We start from the raw sequence: 10,303 nt of genomic DNA, 5'->3' as shown, positions 1-10,303 counted from the left end.
GGGGGAGGAGGGGGGGGGGGGGGGGTGGGGGGGGGGGGGGGGGGGGGGGGGGGGGGGTTGATGGGAGGGCCGGGGGTTGGTTGCGACCGATGGAGAGGGAAATGACTTTCCTCTATCAATTCACAGGAAAAGGTTGTTATTACTGTGAGAATGCTGCTGTAATACACATCACAATTAACAAAAGAGCACTATTGTATTTATTTTATTTTTTAAATTTTACAATCCGTCGTATTTATTTAATAATTTCCAAGTTGCTGTAAAATACCATTAAGGTGAAGTCACATAGTTGTATATTCAATTTTCATTGGCAGAAAATATTTTTATTTTATTTTACTTTAACGAGTTTTCACTTACCTGAAAGTATGAAAGTGCAGCAGAAGTCGACATGTCGGATCAGAATGGTTTTCCATTGACAGTCTGAGCCCATTACTTCACGCCACCAAACTTTGCCAGCTTGGTTATTTGTACCATATGGCCTCCTGTAGCCTAAACTTTTGATCCTCTCTGTGCCACAGGATGGCTTCAGTGTGGTTGTTGCCACAGTGAGCTCAGGCAGTGGAGAACATCTGTGGTCCTACGGGGAGAAAGTGTGAATCTCCACATCATGTACAGTAAGGAATGTGCAAGTGTCTGCAGCCGTGGCTGGCTGCACCGTCTATTTTTTCAAGTGCTCCTGGAGCCCAGACCTAAGTGACTTAACAGAAACAAATGAAAATAGTTGGAATACCTCAAAGCAACTCATTTCAATTTGTCCGGGCCATCTGCAGACCTTTGTCCACTCGCAGACCTCAGAGTGTTTCCCTTGGCGTGTTAGAGAACCTTACCTTAAGTTGAGTCTGCTTCAAGACCCATATATTAGGACTTGGTCAAATTTGTTGGGCCCCTCGCATGGATTCGGGTGCCAACAGCAATTCAAGTCCAAATCTTTCAAATCTCACTGTGGCCATTGTGGTGCTTCACAACATCAACAACCAGTGAAATTTATTAGAGCCTATTTGGATCTGGGAAACGTTCCCACTAAACAAAACAGAGTGAGTTGAGCAACAATCCAGTTCCTCATAGGGGTCCCGGGGGGACCAGGACAAATGCTCTGCCGTTCAAGTTTACATTACCGTAGTGGTCCGCGGGGTGATTTATTTCAGGGGTTTGGAAGGGGTCAGGGTTATTATATGGCTGAAATGTTTGGAGTAAATGAGAGACTGATTTGGCTTTTGATCATAATAATCTGAAATGAGGATAATAATGTTTCTGGGCTTCCTGTACGTGCTGTCCTCTGTCTAAGCTCTGTCTCAGAATGATCAAGATGACGTGGTGCATTTACAGAGACAATTAAATGGTCATAATTCTGCACTTAGTCCCATTTCAAGTCTGTGGATTCCACTGTGATAATCACCCAGAGACAGAAGAAATTACACACTCATTACATCTGAATTTAAACTACCCAGTCCAAACAATAAACTCCAAACCGTGTGTGTTTTTGTACTAGACATGTGCGTAAAGACGTGCCAAATCTAATTGGCATTGTGCCAAAAGTGCGGGTCAAGGTGTGAGGGCAAGGTGTCGTTTTTATGAATGTGTCACATTATGTGACCTGCGGGGGCCACTTCCATCCGGGTGTGGGGCTTCACGCGTCCCCGTCCTCCCCCGACAATAGCAGTCAATGATGGGCTGTTTGCACTTCATCATGGAGTGATAAGCGACGCCTTTCTTCTGCGCAGGCAGACTGGAGGAGAGAGTGTCTATTGGAGCTAACACAAAGCCACAGTTCACTTATTAGCTCCATTGGAACACGATGGCGCAGCTGTGTATTGGAACAGCCCCGTGTGTATGTTTGGTTTCTGTCTCCTATTCCATGACTCAGCGGTTGATGAAAAATAAAAAGCACGATACCAAACTTTTTCCTGCTCACGAGGCCATCATTTAATCAGCATCCGACATCGACGCTGCTCCCATTACGCACATTTGCGTCTGGCCCTTTGGAGAAGCTGGCGCTGTTTTCTAACCATATCAATGACACATGTATTAAATCCGCGCCAAATTGAATAATGTGGAGATTAGAGGATTTTCTAAGTTGTTGTGTCATAACGTTTGCTTTTACTCATACGAACAAACATCGAATTTAGTCATGGATTTTAGAGCTGCCCGTTCCTCCAAGGCAAAATATGTTGACAGTATCACGCGTTCTCTGCGCTTATTTACGCCTGACGATAAACAGTAACTCAGTGAATAATCACTGATCGATTTCTGGATTGATAAAGTACAGATGAAGCAGAATCGTAATGGAAACTTTTGGTCGTGCTGCGCACATAAATAAATGAAAGTAAGGCTGTGCAGTTTTTTTTAAAAATTAGGAACCGTTCCATATTTCTCTACACAGATACAATCATTCTACGACCGTATTTCAGACAGTAGCCTGAGTCAGAGCGCAGCGAGAGGCGCGTCTTTGGCGCGTTAGTGGAAGGACACGCAGGTTTTACTGAAGCCAAATGTGACCAAACTGAAGGACGTGGCTCTAACACACACACCTTTACAGTTTGTGTGTATCTATGTGTACTGGCGCATGTTAAAATACAGTACACTTTCACCCCCCCGCCCCCCCCCCTTTCTCTGTCTGTGTATTTGCTGCAGTCTGTCAGACGGCAGCGGTTTGCGGGTCATTGCCAACACACACACACACACACACACACACACACACACACTCACACACACACCCTCCACCACACTCTCCAGACCGGTCCGTATGTGCGCGCTAACGTACACACACACACACACACACAGTGGAACCGCATCCTGTTTGTTGCCCCCCCCCCCCCCCTCCACTGCACCACCTCCTCCGTTTCTAATAGAGCTGCCTGTTCTGTGCTGCTGAATATATGTTTTTCTAATTTGTCCTTCGGTGGAAACATAAAGGTGACAGTTTCTTTTTGTTTTAATGAGAGACAATCGACAACCTGTCTTTAAGGAAAATATTTTTTACCTATTATTTTTTTTACAAGTGACTTCACACATTATACTGAGGCAGTGATTTCCAAACTTTTTCTGAATTCTATTTGAAACACTGTAATTACTACCATTGTCATTGAAAAAGGGGGAAAGTGATTAACAAATCAGGGCAGTTGAACCACTGAGGCACAGTTAAAGAAAATGCTGAATTTGATCGATTGATTAAATGCTGAGTTGTATTTACTGCCACCTACTGGCTCTTTTTTTTACACACAGTCTATTTACTGCCACCTACTGGCTCTTTTTTTACACACAGTCTCTTGTGGGTGTTCTCGTGGGTTCAGTGTGTTATTTGTTTAGAAATGATAACTATACCTTTAATCAAACAACATCTGTCATAATCTGGAATTTTATTATCTCCTATGATTTATTAGAGGAGGGGTCTTTTTTTTTTTTACCTGGGCACTCTGCGTCATATTATCTTTTGTCTGCCCATGCAGACTTTGTAGGTACAAATTCTCTGCCGGTAATTGAGCATTTCCCATTGCATTCCATTCCAACAGTGCATGCAGAGGCCGTCTTTGTGTGCATTCTGTGTTTTTTAGTTTATATCATGCGCAGACATCTGAGGGAGGCGACTCATTATGAGAAGCTGCTGGAAAATGATCTTTTACGCCAGAGATGAACAGATCAAGGGGAAGTGAAGTAGCTCTTATTCATTCACTTACAGTCTCTCTCTCTCTCCCTCTCTCTCTCTCTCTCTCTCTCTCTTACATACACATGCCCAACAGCAGGGATGTGTGTGTGAAGTGGCATCAAATGCCTAACAAAACACAATAAAGTTACCATATATTATTATTATTATTATAAAACAATACGTACATTATATAAATATTATAATGTTCTGGCATTTACAGTTCTGGAATCTTCTCTTTTTTACCAATGCTTTCCAGCAAAGTTTTTTTAACTTATTTTGTTAAATACATAAAATAAAATAAAGTAACTTTTTATTCATTCTTTGGCCCCATGCCACATGATCTGTGCTCCTGTACTGGTCCCCGACCCAGTGGTTGGGGAGCCTTGCGTTAAAGGCAGGATGTAGCTGGAGGAAAACTGCCGCCCCCTCCTCCTCAATATGACAAAGCAACAAAACATCTTCTTTCAAAGCACATGAAGCTGGAATTGCAGCCACTGTTATGCTGATACTGATGATGATGGTAATAAGAGGTGGTGCGGGGCAGTTGAAAAGCTAATTCACAGAAGGGGGAAGAAAGGACAGGAGTGAGTGGGTCTTTCCTCTCTGCATGCAAATGCAGGGAGAGGAGTCTTGCAGAGAGCGCTATGTTTATTCATACTAACTGCAGGGGCTTTACAGACACGGCCGAAACTTCAGAGAGAGAGAGAGAGAGAGGCTGATGATGATGATGATGATGAGAGTGTGACAGTCATTACTGCAGGCAATTAGCAGGCAGGAGCGAGCTCCAAATGCACCAGTTTATTTTGACACCTGTGTGCTCTCTGGCTGAAGACTTTGCGTATCATTTGCCACCACAAGGTCTGCTTTTGTTTGCAGAGAAATGTGCAGCGACACGTTTTTCATCAAACCTTGACTAATGTCCTGGAAATGATCTTCTTATTTACACCCTACCTGGAGATTGTGAGTTTTATAGTCACCTTTATTAGAATTATCACATTACATATTATTACATATTGTTAACGTGTACCTTTGTCTAATCTTTCATGTATGTGTTTTATCAATAACGTATAATCAATAGTCAGACTGATAAATAAGGCTGGTGCATTTGGTAACTGCAATGTTTTTTATAGCTTCCTAAAATCTTTTTATTTCAACAAATAAAACATTATTTTTCTTCAACTAATAATTCAGAGTTAAACTTGTTCTTCTTTTTTTAAAACAAAAAAAATGTAATTTAATTTTTGAATTGATTCTTGCAGCACACTCAAAATGACCAGGTTAACTGATCATTGCTGGGTAATTTTTCAGTATAAAAGGAGCACCCAACAAAGGTTGAATAGTTGCAACAAAGAATAGGCTGTGGGTTACCACACTTACTCCCCAGAGAGAATTGTCGTGCAATTCCAAACAATGTTTGTCAGTGCTACGTAGGAAATAATTTAGACCTTTCAACGTCCACAATGGTAAAAAGAGAAAAATAGACCAGTCAGGAAAAGTCTTTGTGCGTAAAGACTAAGGACTGAAAACGCTGCTCCCTGTTTGTGACCTTTGGGACCTTGGACAGACGAACATCACAAACCACCTGGCTATGGCCCAAACAGCTGCTGCGCCAGTAAATGTTCTCTCAGATTGCACCGTGCATAAAGAAAACAATATGTTAAGTTTAAGAATTTAGAAAAAAAAAATCATCAGTTTACCTTGCATTGTCTGTCGGCCTTTCACAGAGTCATGGGCTAAAGGCGTAAAAGCAACAAGAGTTTATTTGGCACATTTTAACACTTAAAACAAATAAAACACATAAACAAAATACAAGTAACTCATTTTTAAATATATAAAGACAAGAATGAAACGTACAGTGCAGTATAGTGTGGAAATAAATATCATATTGAATTGAAGAATTTTTTCCAAGCTTAACACTTATCACAAAGACCATGCTTGAAAAAGCGTATAATGTAAACAAACCCACAGAGACATTATCCGTCCTCTGTGTATTTAAATCTCCTCAATTTCTCAGTTTGTCTGTGTTTACAAGAGTCAAATAGCTTCCACACACATTTTCTACATGTGGGTTGGAGAGAGAGAGGGAGGGACAGAGAGAGAGAGAGAGCATTTGAAAAGGATCTTCACATTGTGTGGATCTCTTTTGCCTTACAGTAAGATCTGGAGTTGAAGTTGTCAGACTATGACAGGCACGAGGCCTGATTCATATTTTCCATGTTCCATGTCTGCTGTGAGCTGCTCAGCCGTACACGGTCGCAGTGCCATTCGTAATAAAATCAGTCTAGCGTTCCACAAGTGCATATTAGATCAAACAGGTCCACCACCAACTGGAGTGGAAACTGTGTTGTACTACATGGAGCTCACACAGTTGGCACGTGTGGACCACATGACCAGAGAATGTTGGTCTCGCTCCATGCTAGTAAATGGGTTCCAAAAGAACTGTCACAAAGATGGAAGGTGTTATTATTAATAAAAATACATATGTTCGACCTCAGCAGACCTCGGCTGCTGACAACACTGACTGTCTGGAAAGTAACAGTGTGATGTGAAGTACACTTCTCTGTGCAAAAGATCATTTATTTAAAAATTGTTGCTGATATCCCACCTTCAGCTTTTGGCCATGTTAGCAGTTAGCAAGTAAGTTTTATCCACGAATGCTAGCCCTCGCTCCTTCCGCCTTCCATTCTGGACATGGAAACAAAAAGACTAACTGCAGCCTCAATACTCCTGTGGCAGCACACACTGAAAGGCAAGGTCACACTGACAACAACACAGACAGATTGCGACAGGATAATTTCTTCACTGAGCCTTGCAATTCTCAATCATAGGAGGTCACAGGCGGAGTGAATATGAACGTCACTGGTGCCAAGTATAAATAATCCTCGGCACCAGTGGTTCTACATAATGGGGTCTGGAGCCCTGAGGATTGGGGAGAAAATGAGGAAAAAGTTTATATTCTCACCATCCCTGTTGCCAGAATCGCTCCAATTGAGTCTGTGCCCGACACGCGAAAAACAGGGGTGTGTGGAGCTAAAAGCGAATGACGAATAGACACAAGACAAGGTCTTAGTTGCCAAGGAAAACCTTAGCAAATCGAGATATTAAAACAGCAATTTATTTCGCCACAATTCTGAATGGAAACAAAACGTTCCACCATCAGAATTTAACGGGCCAAGACGAGTAATTCATATTCATCACTTTAGGGTAATGTCAAAAAGGCCGCAGCTAGTAGCTCAGAAGTGCTCTCAGATGTGTGACCTGTGATAGTTGGTGTATTCATGACTTTTGGAATGAATGCTGTTGCAAATCCCTTCCTCTGCCCATTTCTTTATCCCTTCCTTTTCCCTTTTTAACCAGTTTATTACCTGCTGTCTTTCATTCATGCATGCTGTGTCCTCTTTCTCCTCGCCGTCCTTCTGTTCTCTGTTGTTCTTTTGAAGTGTCATGGATTCCTGGGGTTTTTCAAAGGGTCAGTAAAGGCCAGTCCTACTGTCCTTGGCGAAGGAAGGCCGTGGGATAAACGTGTGTTACCACCTGTTCTGGCTGCTCTTTGTCAACATGGACTGTGTCACTGTACTCACCCTTCGCCACCTCGACCCCTGCCGCTTGTACATTGTTCACACACCAAAATGCATGAGGTCCTGAGCAAATGCTAGCGCCCACATACACACTTACAAGAACGTGCGTGGTACTACTGTAGGACCCCCGCTGTCTGACAACCGTCACACAGAGACAAATCAAGGGGCCCTGCTGCTAAGAGCCACCGTTTCTTCACACTTCACATTATGGAGCACTCTTTCTGACGCAAGCCCAAACCAGTGGGGGTTGCTGGCCTGAGAAAAAGGCTTATGTCCTGGGGAGAAAGAGTCAATTGCAGGACTGGGGTCACACAGAGAGTAAAAAGATATAACAAGAGTTCCTTCTAAATAAAAAAAAACCCTCCACTTGAGACACAGAGATCAAACCACTCGGAGCAGCAGTGGGTAGATTTTTGATGCTCCCTTCAAAAGAGGAGTGTTGTCATAGAACCCCCCCGCTGGAAGAGCACGGTCCAAAACTGGACACAAGGGCAGAGTCTGTTACCGCCATCTGCTCAAACCTCTGAATGACACTCCTCACAGGCTTAAACGCTATCTCCCATGGCCACTGGCTGTCGTCTGAAATACGAGGCCCCCTGTAGGTTGAGTCCTTGCTGCAGAAGACGTGTGATGGAGGAGGCAGGCAGCAGCGTATCCTCAGACAACCCTGGCCCAGTCCGAAAGCTGGGAGCACACCAGCAGCACCAAAGCGGGTGGGAAGCGTGGCCAGATGCTCCTGGGTCACGGTGTTGTGAAAGCTCAGAACTCCACCTCCGATGTTGAGGAAGACTCCGAGGTTTTTGATGTGAGGAGGGACAGTGTGGAGCGGCTCCCTGCTCCCATCGTAGACTGCACAGAAAGAGCTGCCCTGCCGCTCCAGCCACCATCCAACTGAACCGTCCACTGAGATCACACCTGAGACAAAGACACGTACATACAGGTGTTATGTTTATGGAACAACAGTTAACTATAAGATAGAAATAGTATTATTTATTAAAAAACAGAGTAGTAACGCTGTATGTATGACATAGTCATTGTGTGGGTTCTATCTGAGCCCATATGAAATATACATATTTATTTTCTTTAGTTTACATTTTTGTGGAAAACAGTGTATGTCTTCATTTCCATCTTAGTTTTTCTTCTGCTGGTTTATTTAACTCTTAACAAGATATTTTTTATATAAAGCTCTTTAAAACTGTGAACATTAAGGTTGTTTAGATGAATGGGAAATTAAAAAGCTCCAAAAACTGTTTTTACAGCATCTAAAGGTGTATTTGTTCTTTGGGAAGTCATAAATCGTTGAGTTGAAATCCAAACTTTTTTTTCCAAACTTTGGTGAAAGAAAAAAACTGCAAAGTCCTTCTCCCTGGACTCTAGAACTAGGATCTATGGTACATAAACCAGAGAACAACTTGTACGTCAATACTTTAAGCACTTGTTGGCAGTATTGACCACATATGTTGTTATTTTAGGACGTGTGTGTGTGTGTGTGTTTGTCTTGCTGACTCATTTCTTGAAGCAGTAAACACACTGGCATTCAAACCCCCACTCCAACCTAAGTGATTTCCTTACCAATTCTGTACACGGAGCTGTTACACACATCCACCTCCCAGTAGTACTGCCCCCGAGCAACGATGACGTCTCCACACACCTGCGGAAGCCCCAATGGGACCTTGGGGTCAGAGGTCACCTTTGACCTCCTGACCTTGTTGCATGGAGTTGTGAGAGGCGGTCCTTGGTAGGTGACAGTGAGGGAGCTTTTGGAGACACTGAGGGATGTGGAAGCAGTTGAAGGATTCAGAGCAAAGTCCAGTCCTGAAACAGAGCAGACAAATACTGCATGTCACTTTATTATGATTCAAAATATGATCTGTTTAGTTTAGGAGACTTGAAACGTCAAGCAGTCCTTACCAAAGACAGACTGCATCATCTCTTTCTCTTCTAGGTCCACAGCGCCATCTACTGGGCAGCAGGTAGGATGTCCTGGGTCAAACGAGGAGAGCGAAACAAATTTTGCACAATATGATAATTACGTGTTGTATTTGTAACTGGAACCGTTAGTATATCATCATCTCACCATGTGAACAGCTGTGTGTGGGTTCTTCAGCTGAGTCCCTGCAGTGTGTTGGTCCCTGTCAATACAGCAGCAGAGATGCAATTTGTCAAGTTAGATAACATGATGTTTTGTTGTTTAAAGTGCAGGAAAATGACTTAAGACAACAGAAAATAAATACATAAATCCAGAGAACCCATGGGTCTTCTCTGAGGTTATGTTTTTCTCCTAATAACTAATATATTTGTTTCACTTTATGTTTTATAAATCATCTTAAAAAATGTTTGTTGCTAAGGTGCTCAACATCACGAGCAGTCATTTGTTAGTAATGCTGTAGTACTACATAGGCATATGAAGAGTAGAAATTTACTGTAAAATTCTAAATTTGATACATGTCACATGGTAAAAATTGTGCTTTGATTCCTTGTTTTTTGTCATTTCAGCATTAGGAATCGTGCTTATAAATAAGTGCAGTTTTAAAGGACACACTGAAATGTTAAAATGTATTTCTCTTCTCAGTTTTTAAAGCCCTCACCTCTCTGTGCTGAAAGTCCTTTCCAGATTTTCCCTCCTCTCTGCCTGGCTCCTTAGTGATGCGTGCAGGACTCAGCGTGGGGTGTTTAGGTAAACAGGAAGTGGCAGACGACCAGGTACTGGATGGCAGCTCAACAGGATGTCGACAGCAGGGGCACATCACGGAGCAGACCGGCTGACTGAGGTGGAGGAGACGCACTGAGCTCTTTGTCTCTCCTGCGGCTATGCACTGACAACACATGGTGTGAGAGCACGGCAGGATCAGGACCACATCATATTCCTGCAGACAAGCTGGACACTCGGAGGCCGGCTGAAAATAATCAGTGTCATTTTCTCCATCCTTCGCTCTGTAAGTCTTTTCCATGTCCATCAAAAGTCCACTGCCTGTTTAAGGTGCCATTTCAGCTTAAAAAAATGGGTTAAACTCCACTGGCTGTTGTTTACATCCTGAATTTTCTAACACCACTCTGCTTCTTCCTCCAGAAGTCAAGGCCAGCT

The 10,303-nt window shown here is 42.9% G+C and overlaps 1 protein-coding gene and 1 long non-coding RNA gene across 2 annotated transcripts in view; one reads left to right on the top strand and one right to left on the bottom strand.

Annotated features, from left to right (window-relative positions):
• Positions 1-9,957, top strand: part of LOC103377811 (uncharacterized) — a 44,311-nt gene extending 34,354 nt beyond the window's left edge. The window contains exons 2-3 of the long non-coding RNA XR_003049521.1: positions 9,164-9,191; positions 9,823-9,957. This is a non-coding gene — a long non-coding RNA (uncharacterized LOC103377811). The remainder of the gene's footprint in view (positions 1-9,163; positions 9,192-9,822) is intronic.
• On the bottom strand, positions 4,862-10,209 carry LOC107988496 (uncharacterized). The gene is made up of 5 exons (XM_017032031.2): positions 9,807-10,209; positions 9,296-9,350; positions 9,130-9,201; positions 8,791-9,033; positions 4,862-8,133 (listed from the first exon to the last, which is right to left on the bottom strand). The coding sequence occupies exons 1-5, from the start codon at positions 10,173-10,175 to the stop codon at positions 7,661-7,663; spliced, it is 1,212 nt and encodes a 403-aa protein (XP_016887520.2). The 5' UTR covers positions 10,176-10,209; the 3' UTR covers positions 4,862-7,660.
• Between the last annotated feature and the right edge of the window lie 94 nt (positions 10,210-10,303).

This window comes from Cynoglossus semilaevis, chromosome 4 (genome assembly GCF_000523025.1).
Source record: "Cynoglossus semilaevis isolate Cse_v1.0 chromosome 4, Cse_v1.0, whole genome shotgun sequence".
NCBI classification, from domain to species: Eukaryota; Metazoa; Chordata; class Actinopteri; order Pleuronectiformes; family Cynoglossidae; genus Cynoglossus; species Cynoglossus semilaevis.
Note: the sequence above shows the minus strand (reverse complement) of the source record. Positions and strands in the feature narration are given on the sequence as shown.

Coding starts and splice junctions, on each gene's coding strand:
- LOC107988496 (XM_017032031.2), bottom strand. CDS start 10,175: ATGGACATGGAAAAGACTTACAGAGCGAAGGATGGAGAAAATGACACT. Junction 9,034..9,129: donor GATGATGCAGTCTGTCTTTG/GTAAGGACTGCT, acceptor GCTCTGTTTCAG/GACTGGACTTTGCTCTGAAT. Junction 8,134..8,790: donor CAGCTCCGTGTACAGAATTG/GTAAGGAAATCA, acceptor TCTTTGTCTCAG/GTGTGATCTCAGTGGACGGT.